This window comes from Solea solea, chromosome 19, assembly GCF_958295425.1.
Source record: "Solea solea chromosome 19, fSolSol10.1, whole genome shotgun sequence".
Taxonomy (NCBI): domain Eukaryota; kingdom Metazoa; phylum Chordata; class Actinopteri; order Pleuronectiformes; family Soleidae; genus Solea; species Solea solea.
In genome coordinates, this window is record NC_081152.1 from 5,734,737 (window position 1) to 5,756,242 (window position 21,506).

Here is a 21,506-nt window from a genome sequence, read left to right on the forward strand (position 1 = left end):
TGGAAAAACATGCAGTATTGCAGCTTCAGTTTGAACAGTTCCACACTCCGGTCAGTAGGTGGCACTATAATCTGATTTGACAACCAAACTCGAGAGGAAACCTCTCCATCCGCCTGCCTGGGCGCACTCCGTAGGAAAAAAAAAAGGAAAAAAGAAGCACCTTGCGGGGTGTTTAGATATAAATATTGTGAGCGTACCACTGTTAATGTTTGTCAACGCTTTTGTTATTTTTGCACAATGAGCGGGATCCCAGGCACCGCTGTCGTCCAGGTCACCAACTTGTCCTCGGCCGTGAGCAGCGAGCAGATGCGAACTCTGTTCGGTTTCCTGGGAGACATCGAGGAGCTGAGGCTCTACCCGCCTGAGTAAGAGCGACCTTCCCCGGCCTGGCTAGACAGGCAACACCGTGGATCTGCGGCCTTTCTGCGGTTCACATCGATAATTAAATTACACATGCACGGTTTTTGATGAATAACTAAATAACCTTTTATGTCATCATTTTTGTCTTCCACAGCAATGCCCCGCTGTCTTTCTCGTCCAAAGTGTGCTATGTAAAGTACCGAGAGCCCTCCAGTGTTGGTGTGGCGCAGCATCTCACCAACACTGTGTTTATTGACAGAGCTTTGATAGTAGTTCCCTGTGCGGAAGGTGAGTGCAAACAGAAACAGTTGAGTTTCCTCTGAGTGTCTCAGTGGACTCACCATTGCCTCCTCTCCTTAAATTCAGCCCATTGGTGCTTTCGTTGACTGCTGTATTCTTTCTTTATTTTTGTTTTTTGAAAGTTGTTTAAATGGCTGGTTTTGGTTGTAGCCATTTAATTTGACACGGGTGGCTGGTTTTATCACGTCATTAGCAGGCTAGTTAATTTTTCATAGCACCCAGCCAAGGTTTGTGTTTGGTGTCACAAGGTGGTTTTTACAGAAAACCATAATGTACGTTGTATGATTTTGAAGCTGCAAGATTATTTTTGGTTAAGCTCTCTGTAAAGTCTGGATTTTCTGGCATTTTCTAAGTATCTTATTTCATATAAGAAATTGCCATTAAATGTAATGCACAGCTAACAAAATCCCCCTTGTCCATCGGTTTCATATTTGGTGTTGCTTTTCCTTTAAACTTCTCTCCCCCTTGGTGCCACATTTTTTCGCTTGTGTACAGTCAAAAAAAGAAAAAACAAGAATGATAACACCTCTAACTTGATGCTTTTTGTCCACGTGACTTGGTGCTGGATGGCTACTGAGTTTATTAATTTGGTTTTGTATGTTTTTTCTGTGTGATTATGTGTGCATATCAGATGACTAGCCTGGCCCAGCTGTTACACTACACTAGCCTGAGTCAGGCATTGTTTTCCAAGCCACTATCCCCGATCGGGCCAACGCAGCCTTCAAGGGGGAATGTGACCAGGAGAATAGCCCGCTGAACCTTCCAAGATGGACACCTTGTCTCTTTTATTTATTTTTATTTTATTTTGGTTTGTTTCCTTTCATACTTTCCCATGTTGTCCACTCCTTACTGTCTCTATATAGAAACTACAGTATTGCTTATCTCTAGCGTTGTGTTTATATTTGTTATTTTGGTTTGTTGTTTTGATTATTGTCCAACCCCCACCCCCCTCTCTCTTTTCTGCTACAGCCGGCTGCAGCTTTTGTGTGATTGAATTCTGTCCAGGTTGCTACGGCATACCGGTGGGATGTGTGTCACACATTGGATGCTAGGAGGATGACTAACTCTTTTACTCTCTTGTCTCCTACTCCCGTTGATGTAGTGAAGGGCTAGAACTCAAGAAGTGAGACCCAGTTATAAAGACTTTACTTTATTTGACAATCTATTCTTGTAAATTTGATGTGGATCTAGCTTCCGCACAAAATGATTCCATTACACCTCAGATGTTTTAATTTTTTAATAATAACGTAATTTTTGAACAAGGAAATTCACTCATGCATTAATGTTTTGCGTCGATACTTTTTTGAAGCTATTCTTAGCCCTTCAGTTGTTAGGAAACTTGTCAAATTCATGCTCATTCAGCTACAATGACCATAACATATTGTAATTCAGTAAGGAAAGAGGAAAAAAATCCTAGATTGATTGATTGATAGCCTTGGTGAACATTTCCTACAGTTCTTAAAATTGTTGTTCTTTTCTGTATCTGATGTCCTGTGTGCTATTAGTGATGCAGCCATTGGGGTTGTCTTGTGTTGCACACCTTTCCAACACTGCGAAACGATCGCCCCACGGAAAAGCGCCCATGCTTGATATCGTATGGTTCATGACCAATATGTTTCCAGTACAGGTGACCCATGCATCAAAGTGTTGACTCATTCTCTGCATTGTGGTTTTATTTAATTTTTTTTTCCTTTTTTTGATCTATGAAAAGAGACCAAGGACAAAAAATCAGTCACAAAAACTTTTGTTTGTGGAAAAGATTACATTAGATATTTGCACTTGAAAATATTACCTTAAGACTGACTGGGAAGAATAATTTAATGAAAACAAAGTAAGGATGCTCGGTCTCCACTATACCATGAGTAGACACAGTAGCACACTTGTAGGCTGTATGGGGAAGTGTATGCTCTCTTTCTCTCTTTAGAATACAGTGGGCTAATTGTGCAGACATAGAGGAGACAGGGAAGAGTCTCTCTCTATTTCCTTCACTAATGTCTGCGTCTGTCCTGCAGGGAAAATCCCAGAAGAGGCCAAGGCTTTGTCACTTTTGGCACCTGCCACTCCAGCACCCAGTGTGATTCCTGGGGGGGGACTGCTTCCAATTCCTACTCCAGCTCCGCTTCAGAACGTGAGTCAGCATCTTTGCAGCCATCTCATTATTTTTAATCAGTTGTTGGGACATGTAAGTAAATCTTGCATGTGGTTTTTTTTTTTTTTTTCACCTTCAGCTGAACCTTCCAGTTGTGAATCGGACAACTGCCACTCTTGACCCCACAGCATCATCAGCGTCCTCCCAGCCCCCCCTCATGGGGAATGTGGATCCCTCAAAAATTGATGAAATCAGGCGGACTGTCTACGTGGGCAACTTAAATTCACAGGTAATACAAATGTGGAATCTGCATCAGCGGAGAGAATGCTTCAGCTATTTGGTGGGATGCTGCGTGCTTTGTTTGTGTTAGGATAACAAACTTCAAAAGCTTCATAAGCTTAAAGGGGAATTCGGCTCTTATATCTATATATGTTTCTGTATATCTGCACATTTATGGTATGTTACATGTTTTTGTATCTGTGTGTATATATATATATATATGTTTGTGCCTGGTAACGCTGGCAACTATTAGTTAGGGAATAGATGCAGAGAAGATTTTCAGGGCATTTTCAGCACTCTTAGATTGGTTGTTATAATGACTATAGAAGTGGTGATACTTAGAGAGGGAATACAGTGCTTGGTAATACTTGGTGATGAAAAACAGGTCATTAAAACTGTCAACTCAGTACGTTAATGTTAAACAGTATGCATCCAAGCATCAGAAAAACTAAACTGGAACCAGTCGTAAGCCCCAGTCTGGTTCCAGTAGGAAATCAAAACTTTTTTTATTTTCTCTCTGTTGTGTTATTAAAGTCGGATCCTCTTTCTTCCCTCAGACAACGAATGCAGATCAGCTGTTGCACTTCTTCAAGCAGGTTGGGGAGGTAAAGTTTGTGCGAATGGCAGGAGACGAGACGCAGCCGACACGTTTCGCCTTCGTGGAGTTTGTTGAGCAGGAGTCTGTTGCCAGAGCTCTGACCTTCAATGGAGTCATGTTTGGGGACCGACCGCTCAAGTATGGATGTTAATAATTTGTAGACAATGCTCTGAAAAAAGCAAATGTGTTTCTTGTTACCCATGTAAGTTTGAAAACAATACTCTTTAGTTGATACAGTTTTACTGTGTTTCAGGGTTAACCATTCCAATAATGCCATAGTGAAACCCCCAGAGATGACACCGCAGGCGGCTGCTAAGGAGCTAGAAAGTGTGATGAAGCGGGTGAGGGAGGCCCAGTGTACCATTGCTGCTGCCATAGAACCAGGTGCTTATTTTAATTTGTTGGTGTATAAGAAAACTATTCAGTTGCACTTTGGTGCTAAGTTTGCTGTTGCTCCTCCCACAGAAGTCGAGGCGCAACCCCCCAGTCATACAAGAACGTCAAAACCATCACACTCAGAAACACACAGGAAAAGGTCCCGCTCCAAACACAGGTGCTCATTCATCATCCACTTTTTTTGCATGTCACTGTATCATTCATGCTGTGATAATGTGATAACAGCAACATTTTATTCTCCTGTTGGGGTAGATCATCACAAAAGTCGTGGCAAGGGAGCGACTCCCACAGCTCCCGAAGCAGCCACAGGAAGCGCTCTCGCTCCAGAGACAAGAGACATAGTCGGAGTCACTCCAGGTACGATGTCTGCATTTCCTTGACCTCCAGTGCTGTAAAGGCTGGAAAAGCAGCGGTAGTTTAAAATGCATATGCTCCCTCAAAACGTGGCAGTTATCAGTTATTTATGGATAATGTAGGTCCTTGTCCTGGTTGGACAGTGACGATCCTGCTAATGTTGTTGTTGTTGTCGTCGTCAGAGGCCACCGGAGGAAGAGTAAGGATCGATCCAAGAGCCCTCGCAGAAAAGTCAGGTCACCCTCACCAAAAAGGTAAATCCATCACATCTCAATCTGCTCAATACTCTGGTCTTGATGCATCAGATGTTTAGTGTATTTAGTTGTCCATAAGTATTAATCACATGTGTGTAATGTGTTGTGTAATTCACTTACATTATCCTCCTGTTATTTAATAATACAAATTGATATATTGTATTTCTGAGGAAACCAGTAAAAGAAATGTGTCTCTAACAGCAATGTTTAATCCAGATTTAGCCGTAGTCCTGTGCTCCCTCACAGGTAATTTTTTTTTCTTTACAATCATTTTTTTTGGGGGGGTGACTTAAATGTGGAGTGGAATTGAACCTGGAGTGCTCTATCCACCAAGCTATCATGCAAACTGGCTATTTATTTTCTGCTTTCTGCATTTTAAGAAGAATTTTGTAAACATGAGCATCGGCTGAGATACAGTAGACCCCCCTATTTGAAACAAAACAGAGAAAGAGAAGCACATGCTTTATCAGCTGATTCTCCAGGTGCTTGATGGAAAATTATGAACAATTTTAAACAATATTTCCTGCTTCCTTAATTCTGTGTTAATTAAAACCAGCTGTTTTTCATATGACTTTTCATATGGTGTCTGCAAGGCTGTGATTGTGTTGTGGCTTTGTGTCCTCTGGTTCTTTCAGAGGTAAGAAAGACAAGAGGAGGGATCGCAGCAGGGACAGAAAGGAGCGCTCCACGTCCAGGAAGAGGAGCCGCAAAGACGAGGACAGGATAAAGAGCAAGGCCAAGCCGGTGAAGGTAAGAATGTTCCACACTACAATGCAACATGACTGAAAATAATGCAGACTTTGCTTTAAATGTCAATCAATAAAAAAAAGACTATCTTTCAAACAGATAAACGAGTAGATCAATTAACTGAAGTGCTTTGGTCTGTTGTTTATATAAGGCTTGATGCTGAAATGCATGAGGTACAGGTGTTTGTGTTGAATGGTTCAACAGGTCCATGCCGCTTCATTAAAGACATTTTAATATGTTAGTAGAGAGTGCATTAGTTTTTTCCAAAGAGCACCTCTGAGTCCAAGAAGTGCTTCTACCCAAAGTATTTTTCCAGAGTGCACTTATTTAAAGAAGTGCTGCAGGCATTTAATTGAATTGTCACTTTTGAAGAACGAGCAACTTTCAACACTCTAAGCTAAGTAATGTGTTTTACTGCGCACTTTGTTGTGAAAACAGATCATGTTGCACAGAGTGTAATTATCCCCATTTCGTGGCTATTGAAACGTGTCAGCACATTCAGTGCCTCACGTAACTGTGATCTGATAAAAGTAAAGTACAACTTGATATAAGAGGCCTACGTGTGTGTGTGTTTGCTACACACTTGTGAGGTTTGGCTTGAAAAGTGCTTGAATTTGAGGAAATGCTTGAAAATGTAAGTTTATTTCCTTCGTAACAAATAGCTCTCTGACTGAATAGTTAGTTCTTTGTACTGTACTAGGTTACTTACAAACTGGTGACACATTTTGAAACAGAAACCATCCCCTAGTATGAAAAACGAATGTGGTACGGAATTTATAGCATAAAACCGTCTCCTATCAGTATCACCTCTCATATTGAAAAAGTGAAATTATTCATTTTGAGTATGTATGTATGTATTGAATATATACGTACTTTACCACAACTGTAAGGTGCTGTAAAAGTTTTGCACCTTTAAAATGTGCTTGTATTTCACCTTTAATTAAGTGTATGAGCACTATTAATGCATAATGCTAACATCATGAGGAAAACATTTATTCTTGCTATTACATCGTCATGATGCTACTTAAGTGTTTTATCAAATGTATCTGTGTTTTTTGATCAAAACACAGACACATGTCTCGCTGCAGCAACTGAATAACTGATCTTGTCAAAACACCCCTTTTATTTCTTGTATTGTCCTCTTAATGCTGGATATAATCAGAACATGCGTAAATTGAAACAAAAATCTAAAAAAAGGAAAAATATTATAAATTAATTAGATATTTCATCGTATTTAGATCTTTAATGGATATTAATGACCATTTTGTTATTAAAGTGGTCAAACAACAAAAATGTTCTGTTAGAGAATTAAACACACTGACTGACTGTCGTTTCGTTTCTGATATTCTGTCCAGACAAAGTCTTGCTGAGTAACTAAGTTTCTGAAGGTTTCACTGCTCCAGTGCCAAACCACTACAAACACCGGCTTCTCAAAGTGTTCAGGTGTCGACACCTTATCTTTTCTGTCGATAAGGATCAGAACACTTTGACGTGACAAATGTTCTCGTAAACCGCTGCAAACTTGCAAAGAGCAGTTGCACCGCAAAACAGTTGTCTCTGTGACCTTTCTGTCTAGACTTTTTTTATTCAGCCATGTCTTATTTTATACATTATATGTGCTGCGGAACAAGAACCTGCTGGAAATGTAAAATAGATAAATAAATGTTTAAAAAAACAATAGAGCACGTAGAGCAGCAACTGCAGCAGCTTGAAAATGGTAACATCATAACAAAATCTACTGCAGCTTAAGTACAGCCCTCTCAGGGCTAGTGCAAACAGTTACATGCAGTGTTTCAGTTGACATATTTCAGACATTATAGTTCACTCTGCCCATTTTACCTGTTGAAACAGCTGTAAAGGGCTAGTGCAAACTGTTTAATTGGGGGTATGACATACTTTAAAAGTGTAGTCCTGTGATTCTGGCTCCTGTCTTGTGGCTGATGGGGATGTTTCTGTGTCAAAAATGACTTGGTTTCATTGTCTCTTCCTTCCCTCTTGTAGATTCAGTTGAGAATCGAATTACAAACAAAGCGTCTCACATATTAGTGCAGATGCTCTGTGTTGTCTCAAATTTAAAACAACTGCACATGATGTGAGATTGTGAGATGCTCCTGTCTCATCACCATGGACCATTAAACCTGACTTTGTCACACTTCTTTAAAGTTCACACTAATAGTAAACACTAATTTTCATCTCAGCAATGCACCAGCCACATACACACCTGGCTTTTAAAGGGGACGACAAGCTCTGGTTGGTTTATTACGCCTAAAACACACCGACAAACAATTCGGACACAATTATAACCTCTTTACACCGAGGTTACGCACTATGAAAATAGTAAAATTGGAGAAGGACATGCTTTAATGCGTCTATTGTCCTGTGGGCCTTGAGTTTGACATCTTTTCTACAAGATATGACAGCTAGGGTTCAAGCAAATAAATGTTTTGCAAAGTTTCCTGTATCTGATTCTGTCACTAATCTGTCATCTCCTCAGGGCTGTGGAGGTAAACATAATCAAAGGCTGACCTTTTGACTGCTTTTTGACTGTTTTGTAACAATTATATTTTGAATATGTTGTCTCAAATTATTGTTTTTGAAATCATCTCGCATCTGTTGCCAAAGAATTACCACAGTATCTAATCTTCTCTTTCTCACACTAATATTTATCAGAAAGTGACTGATGAGGTGTGATTGTTTTTTTTCAGGCGGGAAATGAACACAGCAGAAAAGAAAAGGAGGTCTATGAAAGTGAGAGGGACGACTCGCCGTCACACAGCGAGGACATGGCGCCATCGTCCCCCTCTGTCCACCACAACGGCAGCTACAAGACTCACAAGGAGGAGGAGGAATCCGGGTGCAGCCTTTACCAAATGACTGTGACGACATTATTGAAGTGAATCCTGCACCATCATTCACACCCTCCACCACACTAACACTTGCACCAGTGTCGTTTTCTTCCCGTTGTCACATTTCTTTTTATTTTCCATTTTTAAAAGTGTATTCATGGCCCCTGTGATACAACTCGTGTTCAGTGTGCAAGCGAAGGAGAGAGCGATAATTCAGTAAATCAGACCTAGTCTCGTGTTATCTGTTGGGCAGACCAGGTGAAGATAACGGAACGTTAACAAAAATACAGAATACAGCAACTTAAGAGACCCTGAGAAATGGAAACGGATAAAGTAGCTGCCATTACCCCATCCTGGTCTCTGATTGGCTAATCTAGATCATTTTAAAAAAGACCAAAACATTTCTCTCCATTCCTTCAGTGACAATGAGACCTTGCTCTCCAGTCGTCCAGAAAAGTCCTTTAAACCTCTGTCATTGTCATAACTTCTATGACAACAGAACCTAACAGTCATACTGCAGGTTGTATGACATATAATAATAATAATAATACAAAAAAAAACATGTAGTTCATGTCAATATGCTGCAGCCATCTGCATTAACAGTAATGAAATATTTTCATGAATTTGAGAGTGTTGGCACTGACCTGTGTTAGTACAAATGTCCAGTTTGCATGAGGATCAGAGAGAGGAGCTGTAAAGTGATTATTTATTATTATTGTATCTTTGCTCTAGTCGTGCATTCTCAAATGCAGGCATTTAAAAAAAAAAAAAAAAAACGAGGTAAAAAATGCTTGGGCTGGCAGCTATTCTCGATTTGTGCTTCGTACACTTTCTCACGCAGCATTTTGTAAAGTTTTATCGTCTCTGTTTCAGTCCCACTCTTAACTGATTTAACTATGAACTGCAGACCTTTAGCAGCTTCACTCGGGCTGTGACTTCTGAATGATATTTTCAGAGATAAACGTTGCCCAGTCACGCACTGCGTCATTTGTGACCATCAAAACATTTATTGGAAAATATAGATTGTGATATATAATCCAGGAAGTTACAACAAGATTATTTGACCAACAGAATCTTGCAGCGGTTTTTCTTCAAACGGTACATTTCCTTAAATACGTCAAATTTCTTACAGTTTGTTTGTGGTCATGTGAGTGAGTCTTGTTGTTGTGCTTCTGCAGATGTGGACTCAGTGTAGACACGACGGCAACTTCCCATATTCTGCTTAGTGTTTACTGCTCGCGACACGTTCCTTCATCAAAGAATTGTAGAATTGTGAAGCAAAGAAAACGCTCAGTATTGCGACGGTGGACGGTCTGTTAACGCATGGAATCGTGTTGGTTTTATGCTGTTATGAGAATATACTGTTTCTTGTGAACCAGCCTCTCTATCAAAAAACACATTTTTCATCAACATGGATACATTAGTTTAATGCGTGTACATGTACCTGCTTTTAAAAAAAAATATATTATATAACTATAATTCTGATAATTAGCTGTTGCAACACGATTACAACATCACATCATGGTCTTTTCTTCCCTGTTTTTCCAGTGTAAGAGGGGTGGGAGAAAAATAAAAGAATTAAATAGTTGTATTTATTCAAATTTAGGCCTATACTGTAAAATAACGCAGAAAGTCTGTTAGCTCGATGCTAACACAGCTCACTCAACACAGATGGGATGGAAAAAGTGCCTCGACATAGATTGTACAGAATATTCTCATAGACAAAATGGAGACTTATTGACAGATGCAACCTGAATTTATCATTATGGATGTTGGATTACTGAAATTAAGATGATCTTTATACATACATAAAAGTATTGTTCCCCTGTTTTAGTCTTTAATAGTCAGACTTTTCGTGGACTCCTCCCTTTTGTGTGTGTGTGTTGACAGAGCCAGTATTGAATTATATGTGAGAGCATTTACGTGTAAACTGGCCCCGGATTAAGATTAAGTTTCTATGGATGCTTGTTATATTTAAAAGAAGACTTTTACGCCCGTCGTCTTTACTGCTTGTACAAATCTTCCAATCTCTTTATGTTGGCAAAGCTTCAGTTTGAAATAGTGAACGTGTGATAGAGTTTGGTGCAGAATACAAACTTAGCTGTTAGTATTTGAGGGCATTTATCTTTATATATATATATATATATATAAACATATATATATATATATATCTGTGGATCCACTTCATATAGTCACAACGTGTTCATGCTTTTCCCCTCCAGCACACACAGATTTGATGAAACTGTTTTTGAAGAGAGTGAATGTATATATCTGTTTGGCTTCCGTTTGAATCAAACAATATATACATACTCTTTCCAAAAATAATAAAAAAATAAAGAGACTTTTCATTCAGACATTTAATTTTATTTCTCTGTTTTACCACACAGTGGAAAATAATCTGCTACTGATGATTTTTTTTCTTTTTTTTTGTAGTCTTTCAAATGTGATGTGGACCTTGGTGTCCCACAAAGATGTGACCTGGGTACGCTGCATTTCTGGCCGTGATTAAATTGTTTCATGACCGACGGGTTAATGGGTTTCATGTTTTCATGTTTGACATGACTGCAGTTGGTCGTTGCATCACTTTGCTCCAAACATAAGTGTATCGACACCTATCGTATGCATTGCTATAAGAGTTTGTGTAAATATTAAATTTCTTTCTTTCTCAAACCCCCCATTATTAATGGAAATCTATCATGACATGACACATTTACAGTCATTTATGTAACGACTAAAATCATTTGGAATTGTTTAAATCATTCACAGGCCAGTTAATTAAAACAATAAAAATTCCATTGGGGCCATGAGTGAAACCCAATAGGAAGGTAGGTATTTTGGGAGGATTTTTGGTGATTTCGCACGTTATTTAAACTAATTTCTCTAAGAGCTTAGCTGCAAACAATTTGCACGTCTGTTCATCCCTGTCCACTGTGGACAAGATGGACATTTAAAGTAATCAAAAGCCTTGCTAAATTTTAAACGGAACAGGCACTAGGGGGCGCTCAGGATTCGAACTAGATAGGAAAACAATAATTGGGATTATCTGATTTATCTTTACAACTAATTAGCATACCAACTCTATACGAAAACAATAATTTGGATTATCAAATCTATCTTTACAACTAATTAAGTAAACGATAGTTGGGATTAGCTGGCTAAGCATTCCAACTAGATAGGAAAACAATAGGTTAGATGACTCAACATTCCAACTAATATGGCAAACAATATTTGGGATTGTCTGACTCAAATGTACAATTTATGTAAAAAGAGTGTACTCAACATTTTTCACCTGGATCATCTCAGGAAATGCACTTGTTCTAGTCTAGCTAGAAATGTAGTAAGTTAACTACTTGTTGATTCTATGACACGGTATAGAAAACAACAGCAGAGCAAGAACTCATGATACACGGTCCTTGATCCTCGGTTTGTGGTTCTAAAGTAGTCCAAATCTGACAATTGTTATCACTTCCTTGCTATCCTAATTTGAATTAGAAGTGAATTGTCCAACATGGTCCAAACTTGTCTTAACCACAGAGGTGTCCTGTGCGTCACTACTGTCTCCTGTCTGACTGATGGCTGTGTCCACTGCAGGTGCGACCTGAGGCATCGCCTGCTGAAACATCTCCATTGTTGTATATTCACTTGAAAAGGCAAACGTAGACGTTGGGAGGTTGGAGATGATGTTCGGAGCATCATCACCTCCACTTGCACTTTGGATCCAGTTACAGGTCCTTTCTGCTGAGTCCTCGTCCTCAGAGTCGTGATGAAATGATGACACTAATGGTACTATGATGGGGGGAACCTCGTCTTCTCGCTCTACTATCTGAAGACTGCTGGTTTCCCACTCCTCGATCTTCAGAGTGCTGAAGATGGACGTGAAGAGCTCCTGAGTTCAACAAAATTTACCAAAAAAAAAGTAAAGAAAATCTTTGATGTATTAATTTCACAAGTTTAAGCTACAGAAATGTATTGTTCTTCATGAACAAAGATAGTGTGCATTACACCCGCGTGAATGTTACACACTGGACATTTAAAGTAAAACTACGAGGACGTTTAGTGAAAACACACTCACCATTTCACCGGGTCTTTCCATTTTCTGTATTGTGTAGCTTTTTCCTGGGTTTGGTATGCTGGGCCACAGGACCACTTTGGCTCTAAGTAAACAGAGCTGTCAGAGTTGTATAGAGGAGTAGGTGCAGTAGATTTAATGTATATGTTAAGATTTAGTAAGTCTGAGGTTGTTTCTGTACCTTTTAATTAGCGGCGTCCAAAATATCAGCACAGTGGCCACAACGGCAAAGGTGATGATAAGAGCACTGAGATTAGGATGGAAATATCCTACGAAAAGAAGAAAAAATATACAACCAGTAAAGTTGCGTCTTAAGAAACTAGTACAAATATAAATTTTTAGAAATGAGATTTTATTTAAAATTGAAGTTGATATGTCACCTTGATGGTTTGTTTTCAAGATGCACGCTGTGCTTCGTACTCCCACTCCTGCCTGAGTGAAACCTGATACCTGGACCTGGTATGTGGTTCCTGCTTTGAGATCGCCCAGTTCGTACGTGTCAGACTGAGGATCCACCGTCACGTCTGCAAAGAGAGACAGCTTTCACTTTGCTACAAATGGATCTTGAACTCATCTGTTTTAAATGTTGCATTAAGTAACTTTATTCTTCTGTTTGGTCTGTGTGAACGTTATTCTGATGGTGCGTCTGAAAACAGGCGCTGTCAAGCAATACTATCAGACCTGACAAGAAGCATTTATCCTTTTACATTCACAGTTTAATCGAGCTAAGGCCGTAGTCTGACTAAGACAGGCAATCAGACAACTTGCCAAGTTCTAGTATACATGTGGAGGAGAAAATTGATTTATTGGCAGTGTACGTGTGACTCCGCCTCCATAGGTGGCACTGTATCGCTCTATAAGCTACTGTGCATTGGTTCCTGTTGACCTTTACGTCACAGAAAAAAAACCTGCTGTACGTGTTAATCGGGATACAAATTAGACGGAGCACGGCTCTTGTGGCTGCTGTGTTGTCCGAGGATAAAGAAAGACGCCGCTGGTTTTCGCTTCCTGGCAACAGTACTGCAATTTATGCGTTGTCTCCTTCTACTTCCAGGTCAAAGACTGGGGAGGAAATTGTGGTGCGTCCAGTCCGACTAAGCGTCTACGTGCAGGAGTAATTGGACTATGAATCGTATTATCCAGGTATGTTAGTCTGACTAAGAGGACTTCGATTTCAGTCGGTTCAAGGTGTTCACATGAGATTTAAAAACCAAATTATTGTCTTATTTCCTGTTCCATTGTTCACATATAAAATTGTTATTGTACACTTTTTTTAATTTGTTATATTTTATATTGCTTATGTTATATCATAGTGTAGTACTATCTGCCCCCAACCCTGCTGTTGTAACAAGTGAATTTGCCCAGTGTGGAATCTAAACACTGGGGTTTCCCTTTTGACTGTAATTTCCAACCAGTGTGGCTCTAAGGATTAACAGTCAGTGTCCAACCACTGAAATAACAACTTAAGGATGGAGATTAAAAAACAACAACAATAGAATTTGTTTAAATACTTTGGCTGAGTACCAGAAACACCTGCACAGTAAACAACATTCTTGCCTACTCACTTCTCTCCAAACTTGTCCCTTTAATCTTCTCAGTGTAGAAGATTAAATAACCCAGCAGGAAGCCTCTGATGTCTTCCTCTGGGATGGATAACCACTGCAGCACCACCGAGTTCAGCGTCACATTACAGCTGCTGATGTTGGGACCACTGACAGGAGCTGTGCAGCCATAATAATAATAATAATAATAATAAGAAGAAGAAGAAGAAGAAGTCAGACTATTTTGTTGTGGACAGGACAAGTAAATATTCATAAAGCGCAGATCGTTTCACTTACATCCTTCCATGAAATAGAAGTGGCTCGATGCGTAAGTGCTCTCACTGTTGTTGATGTACTTGATGTTGCAAGTTTGCTTCTCTGGTCGTGTGTGAAGAGCAATGCTGTATCTCTTATAAGGCTCCAGAGGCTCTGGTTATGACAAAAAAACAACAACATTTAATCATGTACCTAAAAACTTACTATTATATTACAACATAGTCATTATTCCACATGCATATACACAAAATGTCAAAATATTGAAAGAAACAAGATGACAAAGTAAAAAAATAAGAATAAAAAAAAAATACTGAATGGCTATAAAAAGATATAACATAATATAATATAATATAACATCCAATATAGGGATGGGAATCGGTATCGGGCAGTATCGGTATTGGTCCGATGTATCGGAATAATAAAACAGGTGGTATCGTCCCATCCCTAATATAATATAATATAATATATAATATAATATAATATAATATAATATTTTCTGACCTGTAAAGTCGGTTAAGGTGTTAAAGTTATCTTCATTCTGATGAAAGGACATAGCTGTCACAACTTTCTGTCCCTTTTTCCTCCACTCAGCAGAGAAGCAGACGTAGGTTTTGATCAGATCGTCTTTCCAGTACACCGTAAAAGACGAGTTACTGTGGACTATGACGCTCAGCTTGTCCTCTGCACCTGTGTTTAATACAAACGTATCGAGTATGAGAGCGAAAACACTCGATATTTGATTCAGAGTGAGTGAGTGAGTGAGTGAGCACTGACTGGGAGGGCCGTCTCTCTGTGGTATCGTGAGGCTGACGGCTGGTGAGGTGCTCGCGTTGTTGACGGCGCTGATGTTGAGATGATAAGCAGAGTAGGAGAGGATCAGCGTGATCTCAGGCTCTGTGACGCTGATCCGCTCACGTGGATCTTCTCCTGACGCTTTAACTATGGTCACATAGTAGCCGTCATTTGGCTCTGTGGCAGGAAACTGATAACACACACATATTATTTCTTATCCTAGGAGTTGGAAGAAGAGTTTTAAGTAGATACGTTGTTAAAAACATTACCGTCCAGGTTAGAGAAAGCTGTCTGCTGCCTGTTTTCCCCACAACGTCAGTGTCTTCATGTTTGACAATGACAGGCGGTGAGGTCAGTTCTGAAAGAGGACATTCAGATCATAGATCAAATCTCATCCATCCATCGTCTATACCACTTTATCCTGCACATGAGGGTCACAGGTCACTGGAGCCAATCCCAGCTGACACAGGGCGAAAGGAGGGGGTTTCTGGACGGTGGGAGGAGACCAGGAAACCCACACACACACACATACACACGGGGAGAACACGTAAACTCCACACGACGTTTGCTCCGCCGGAGGCATGAACCCAGGTCTCTTTGCTGCAAGGCAACAGCGCTAACCACTGTGACCCTACGTGGCCCTTTCTAATGATACAGTGAAGTTTTTTTTTTTAATACAACACTGTGTTATTCGAAATGAAGATAAAACATACTTCTCTTTTTAGAATGAGTTATTTTTGCATACACACACCAATCAGTGATAGTGAATGTGACCTCTGCATTTAAAGGAATACTTCACCAATTAGCATTTAGCTTTGCATAACTAGAACATATTTCTCGAATCAGGGGAAACTGAGGTTGCGAAGCACAATTTTTCAAAAATACTACCCCTATTATAGTAATACAAAGCTAAATGCTAATCAGTGAAGTATTCCTTTAACCCATACATTTATACACCAGTAGTGAACACACACAAGCTGGGCACAGGAGCAGTGGGCAGCACTTTTTTCCACCCAGGGAGCAATGGGGGATTGGATGCCTTGCCCAGGGACTAGCCCCAGCCTGGGATTTGACCTTTCGGTTACAAGCCCAATTCCTTTCCTATTGGCTAAGTGTGTTTTAAATGTACAATCACCTCAGCATATGTCATTACAAGCCATTTTGGACCGACAGTGGACAAACTAAAGAGCTTTTGAGTTTTGATGCTAACTGACGTGAGGGACATTCAGCTGCAACACGCAACTCCCCCATTGAATGTTGCTCATTTTTAAACACTCTCCCTTTAATCACAGACAGACTGAAATGACTTGTGTTTTTTATTATTATTCATTTTAATTATTTATTTTATTATTATTAATAATAATAATAATAATAATAGTAATAATAATAATACAGTAAAGTTGATCCAAACTGACCTTGTGGGACGGTGTACGACTCACTCTGTGAACACTGTAAGCACTTGTCATTGGTGACACACTGTATTTGGACGACGTAGGACAGTGACGAGTTCAGATGTGCCACTCTGTGTCTGTGTCTGTCCTGGGATTGGACAGACGGCTGTGGACGACAACAAAACATAAAGTCACTTGTTTCTTTTTTGATTTTTTCTAGGACAACATTTCAGTCTTAGTTATTATAGTAAACCTGCTGTGCGTCACACCCAACACTTAATTAAATGAATATATGCAGTTTTATGGAAATCTGGACTTCTGGAACCAGGTTTGAGAAGTGAATCCTCTTGCTCGCTTCACAGGGTGAGAGAGTGAATGGATGAATTTCCTGCAGAGGCTTCCAGAAGTGTTTAAAACTTCTATTTTAGGGGGTGATGTAAGTAAAATATGTACAACAGCGACCTATAGCGTTCAGAAGAGGTACTGCAGTCTTGATTCTAAACATTGTAGACAAGATGCTGCATTTATCTGGTGTTACACTCCATTCATGCACATCACTTATAAATAACTGTCTCACAGTTTCTTTGATTTTTATTATTTAATGAATTTCCACGTGTCAGCAGCAGGAGGGCATTTCGTATCAGGTCCCTATCATTTAACTTAGTATTTGCAATTTTGTGTTATTAATTTGCTTCACAGTTGATTAGAATTAACGTTTTTATGTGTTTTTCAGGCAAGGCCAGAGCCGGTCTAAGGCATGATTCAGCAGCAAAACTGTGTGCATATCCTTGGATGTAACATTGAATGTAATGTTCGTACCTAGTTTATTTTTTATCATCATTACCATCTTCCTTGTCATTTCCTGTCATAGAAACTGTTTTCAGTGACGTGTGAAGTGTTGCAAAGTAGCATCTGCTAGAAACACTGTGGCACATGCAACTGTTAGCACCACTGTCTCTGTTATTGTATGAAATATACCATCGATTATTATTTTATTTTTTTTAAAACAACGTTTTTATCATATTAGAGAAATCTAGATATATTTGAGCTTAAGTTATTATTTTTAATTTTCTCATTTAGTATACATTTACACATCCTGTATGTTCCACGTTAAAAAAAAAAAAAGTCATTAAACAGGTTTACATGTTTAATTCACGTTGAGTATCAACACACTAGGACACCTTTGTGATTTTACTGCCCTCTGAGGTTATGAGTGACACCAGTTAGGTGTAAATAACACAACTATAATTAATGCAATAATAAAAATCTTACATTTCTATCAATAAAGCCCCTATGGTCCCAGCTCGGCACGGCGCGGTTTAGGTTGGACACACACAAACTAGTGACTGGTGACTTGTAAAGCAGTTGTTTTCAGTGTAACTGAATCATTAGACAGCAGCAGGGTTTGTGATGCCGCTCACGATCAGCAGTGCTGTCCCTAAATAAAGCAGATTCCTCTGTTAAATATTGAGATTTCCCCTGGTAATTGTTGGTGATTAACCCACATTTTTAGGATTGTTAAGTCTTGTTCACTGATCTACAGTTCGCCATTGTTCGGCTTGATTCTTGTGCTGCACGTCTCTTCCTGTGACCAATCAGTGGCCGGCAGTCTGGCAAACAGGTACTAAAAAAAAAAGTATCTGGTACCAGGTACTATGCTTGTGGAAACAAAACTCAACCGTGCTGTGCCCTGTGAGGCGGTGGAAACACAACTTAATAGTCATAATAGCATGATTTCAAACATTTCTCCATGAAAATAAACAAGTTTCTTTGTGGGATGTGAAGGCCACCGTAGTTCCCTGACAAATTCTTACACACCAGAGCCTTTAACACGTCTTTAATACTGACCTCGATCCACTTCACGCTGCCCACTGCTTTATATCTTACAGAGAAATACTGGACGGCGTTCCTGTCCTCCCACTGCCAGCTCACGCTCACGCTGAGTTCTCCAGAGTGTCGTGTGAAGGACACACTGTTCGGAGGGTCACACCTCACTGGAACATACAGAGGTGCGTTTAGAGGTTTGTCGTACTTACAGCAAATGCTTCATACTGTACATTCTGTTCATACTTACACAGGCTCTTTGGTGACGCACTCAAAACTGCTTTTGTGCAATTTCCCGACTCACCGTTCTCCACGACCTCCAGGGTCATGTTTCTGTTTTGAAATACTGAGATGATTGTGGAGAAGCCTGTGATTTTCCGGTGTATTTTGCAATACTTGTCTCTAAGAAGGGGGAGGGGGGAAGAAAGCTTACAGATGTGTTTTGAGCTTTCTAAAAAAGAAATAGCGGGCTACTTACTGTTTTATGAGGAGCGTGTACGTCTTTTTTGACGTGTGTTTGCCAGGTTTCCACGCACACCTTTGATTACCAACGTTATTATATTTGCCAGAACATTCTAAACCATTGACTCCATCTGAAAACAGCAATAATCATAACAATAATAATAATCATGTAACATGTCAGTTATAGTTGATGACTTGATGCATCTATGTTACTGTACCTGGCTGCTGCCCACAGTGTTGATATTTGGCCAGAAAATCATCTGACTTGCAGTTCACTGGAACACACGACACATACGGTTAGTTTTCTCACAAGCTTTTGTGCCATTTGTTCCATAATGATCCAAGGGCTGAAACAATTACTCGAATAGGCGATTATAAATCGATTACTAAATGAATTGTCAACTATTTTGATCATCGATTTATTGGTTTGAGTTTTTTTTTTTTTTGAAGCAACATTTCTGATCGTTTTAGCTTCCTAAATGTGAATATTTTCTAGTTTCTTTGTTTTTCTGCTTGTTAAAGGTGAATATTTTCTAGTTTCCGTGATTTTTCAGCTTCTTAAAGGTGAATATTTTCTAGTTTCTGTGATTTTCCAGCTTCTTAAAGGTGAATATTTTCTAGTTTCTGTGATTTTCCAGCTTCTTAAAGGTGAATATTTTATAGTTTCTGTGATTTTTCAGCTTCTTAAAGGTGAATATTTTCTAGTTTCTGTGATTTCCAGCTTAAAGGTGAATATTTTCTAGTTTCTGTGTTTTTCTGCTTGTTAAAGGTGAATATTTTCTAGTTTCTGTGATTTTTCAGCTTAAAGGTGAATATTTTCTAGTTTCTGTGATTTTTCAGCTTAAAGGTGAATATTTTCTAGTTTCTGTGATTTTTCAGCTTCTTAAAGGTGAATATTTTCTAGTTTCTGTGATTTTTTTTGCTTTTAAAGGTGAATATTTTCTAGTTTCTGTGATTTTTTTGCTTTTAAAGGTGAATATTTTCTAGTTTCTGTGATTTTTCAGCTTAAAGGTGAATATTTTCTAGTTTCTGTGATTTTTCAGCTTAAAGGTGAATATTTTCTAGTTTCTGTGATTTTTCAGCTTAAAAGTGAATATTTTCTAGTTTCTGTGATTTTTCAGCTTCTTAAAGGTGAATATTTTCTAGTTTCTGTGATTTTTTTGCTTTTAAAGGTGAATATTTTCTAGTTTCTGTGATTTTTCAGCTTAAAGGTGAATATTTTTTAGTTTCTCTGATTTTTCAGCTTAAAGGTGAATATTTTCTAGTTTCTGTGATTTTTCTGCTTCTTAAATGGTAAATTGCCATGGGAATAATACACAACTCCTTATATGGACATCTAGGCGTGTGTGTTATAGGTCACATATTCAGGCTTTAAAACATGCGCTTTTTTAATATTTATATTCATAGATATAAGTATTTAAAATGACTTTAAAACCTATTTTAAAATGTACAAGAAGCCAGTGTAAAGAGTTTTATTTAGACTTTTAACCGTTAGTGCTCACGCAGCATGGATATAAGACTCTCGATATAAGACTCTCTATAGTGCACATTCTTGTTATAACCTCTGTGTATAACTGTATGTTTTAACATAGTCAGTAAAAAAAGCTGCCAAAATGCTCTGCGTTCTCAGTGTTAATGGCGAAGAAGAAGATTCACACAAGAATCATTACTCATTGTGGTTTTGCTGCAACAAAAAAAACCAAATATTGTATTTGACTCAGGGAGATTGTGACGTATAAAAGTAAGACAAGCCTACCTCGAAGTGTCTGACCATGTGCAGAGGAATAAGCAAAGATCAGACCTTGGATGTGAACAGCAAATTGGGAGAAAAAAAATCTTGATATAATGATTGAAATTTAATGAATTAAAACAAGAAAAAAAAAGAAAAAAAAACTTACCAAGAATGAAAAGTGGAAAATGGCTCACACAGGGAGAACAAGTTGAGTCTAAAACCATGTCTCCTCCCGGGTCTGAAAGTCTGAAACCAAGAAACTGAGAGTTTGAGGCTGACAGTCACTGTCATGATGCTCGCAGCAGCAGCAGCAGCAGCATCAGCATCAGCAGCAGCAGCAGCAGCAGCAGCGGCTCACACTCACATGACAATGAACAAGAAGGAAATCTCTTATATACCCAGTGACGGTGGGCGGGGACTCCTTTCTCACAATTTAAGGTCCCCAGTAGTATGCAGAAGAAGAAGGAGAACGGCAACAGTGTGTCTTCATTCTACTTCTTCTTTCCACAAATAGACGTGCTCGCCTTATGAGTCGATCACTGTAGTGGCCTCACAAAGCAAAGGAAATGACTGTTGACACGACCTCTGTGAGTCAGAGCATGAAAATAAAGGATTGTCTCTTGTGCTTTCAAAGAACTGAATGTAAATCTTTCTTTTGAGAATCACACAATGATCGCACACGACGAGTACTTTTTAATGTAAAGTTACTTCACTCTCTGCGACGTGGAAATACATTGTTTTTATTTCAAACACAACTTCTTCTTTCGGCTTCTCCCTTTAGGTGTCACCACAGCGGATCATCTGCCTATATATTAATATAACACAAACAACACGCATGATTGAATTGCTTTCCAAGTAAGAAAAAAAAGAAATAAAAGATCTGTGCTTATGTCTGGTATACGTTTCATTTGAATGTCCCTGAAATCTAATTCCAAATTCACAATTAACCCTTTTTCTCTGAAAGAAAAATCAATGATTTCATTTCAGTTATCATCAATGTCCAGAAAAAACAATCAAAAAAACAAGGAAAATATTAGAAGTATATGTTTTGTAATCGTCACGTGTTTGTGAGGCTGCTGCGTCTTTATGGTTCAGTGAGAAACAGTCGCCACGTGGTCTGTGCACACTTTGAATCTCAGTTAAACTCCATTATTGAATCTTTAGTCCAAGTTTATATTCATGGTCACGGCTGTAAT

At 39.0% G+C, this 21,506-nt stretch overlaps 2 protein-coding genes across 5 annotated transcripts; one reads left to right on the top strand and one right to left on the bottom strand.

Moving 5' to 3' along the window:
* The first annotated feature begins 83 nt into the window (after window positions 1-83).
* Window positions 84-10,756, top strand: srek1 (splicing regulatory glutamine/lysine-rich protein 1). Of its 4 annotated transcripts, none has more exons than XM_058617186.1 (11): window positions 84-365; window positions 515-648; window positions 2,673-2,788; window positions 2,889-3,038; window positions 3,586-3,764; window positions 3,880-4,010; window positions 4,095-4,179; window positions 4,275-4,379; window positions 4,559-4,630; window positions 5,266-5,380; window positions 8,083-10,756. In XM_058617186.1, the coding sequence occupies exons 1-11, from the start codon at window positions 238-240 to the stop codon at window positions 8,272-8,274; spliced, it is 1,407 nt and encodes a 468-aa protein (XP_058473169.1). In that variant the 5' UTR covers window positions 84-237; the 3' UTR covers window positions 8,275-10,756. The 4 variants fall into 4 exon arrangements, with proteins under 4 accessions (XP_058473169.1, XP_058473168.1, XP_058473170.1 ...); XM_058617185.1 differs by having other exon boundaries at window positions 85-365; window positions 4,092-4,179; XM_058617187.1 differs by lacking the exons at window positions 84-365; window positions 515-648 and adding exons at window positions 694-1,783; window positions 2,166-2,287 and having other exon boundaries at window positions 4,092-4,179.
* A 945-nt stretch (window positions 10,757-11,701) lies between these two features.
* LOC131446146 (interleukin-31 receptor subunit alpha) lies at window positions 11,702-20,706 on the bottom strand. Its single transcript, XM_058617183.1, has 16 exons — window positions 20,477-20,706; window positions 20,335-20,379; window positions 18,797-18,853; window positions 18,595-18,709; window positions 18,367-18,518; window positions 18,141-18,286; window positions 16,317-16,458; window positions 15,171-15,259; window positions 14,884-15,091; window positions 14,611-14,796; window positions 14,131-14,262; window positions 13,858-14,013; window positions 12,673-12,816; window positions 12,474-12,561; window positions 12,296-12,377; window positions 11,702-12,109 (listed from the first exon to the last, which is right to left on the bottom strand). The coding sequence occupies exons 1-16, from the start codon at window positions 20,532-20,534 to the stop codon at window positions 11,702-11,704; spliced, it is 2,208 nt and encodes a 735-aa protein (XP_058473166.1). The 5' UTR covers window positions 20,535-20,706.
* Between the last annotated feature and the right edge of the window lie 800 nt (window positions 20,707-21,506).

What these genes read in the sequence shown, in the direction of transcription:
- srek1 (XM_058617185.1), top strand. Translation starts at nt 238, where the DNA reads ATGAGCGGGATCCCAGGCACCGCTGTCGTCCAGGTCACCAACTTGTCC. An exon ending in CATAGTCGGAGTCACTCCAG is followed by an intron (nt 4,380 to 4,558) that starts GTACGATGTCTG and finishes TGTCGTCGTCAG; the next exon opens with AGGCCACCGGAGGAAGAGTA. An exon ending in GCAAGGCCAAGCCGGTGAAG is followed by an intron (nt 5,381 to 8,082) that starts GTAAGAATGTTC and finishes GTTTTTTTTCAG; the next exon opens with GCGGGAAATGAACACAGCAG.
- LOC131446146 (XM_058617183.1), bottom strand. Translation starts at nt 20,534, where the DNA reads ATGGTTTTAGACTCAACTTGTTCTCCCTGTGTGAGCCATTTTCCACTT. An exon ending in ACATGGTCAGACACTTCGAG is followed by an intron (nt 18,854 to 20,334) that starts GTAGGCTTGTCT and finishes CGTGTGTTCCAG; the next exon opens with TGAACTGCAAGTCAGATGAT. An exon ending in AGCTTTCTCTAACCTGGACG is followed by an intron (nt 15,092 to 15,170) that starts GTAATGTTTTTA and finishes GTGTGTTATCAG; the next exon opens with TTTCCTGCCACAGAGCCAAA.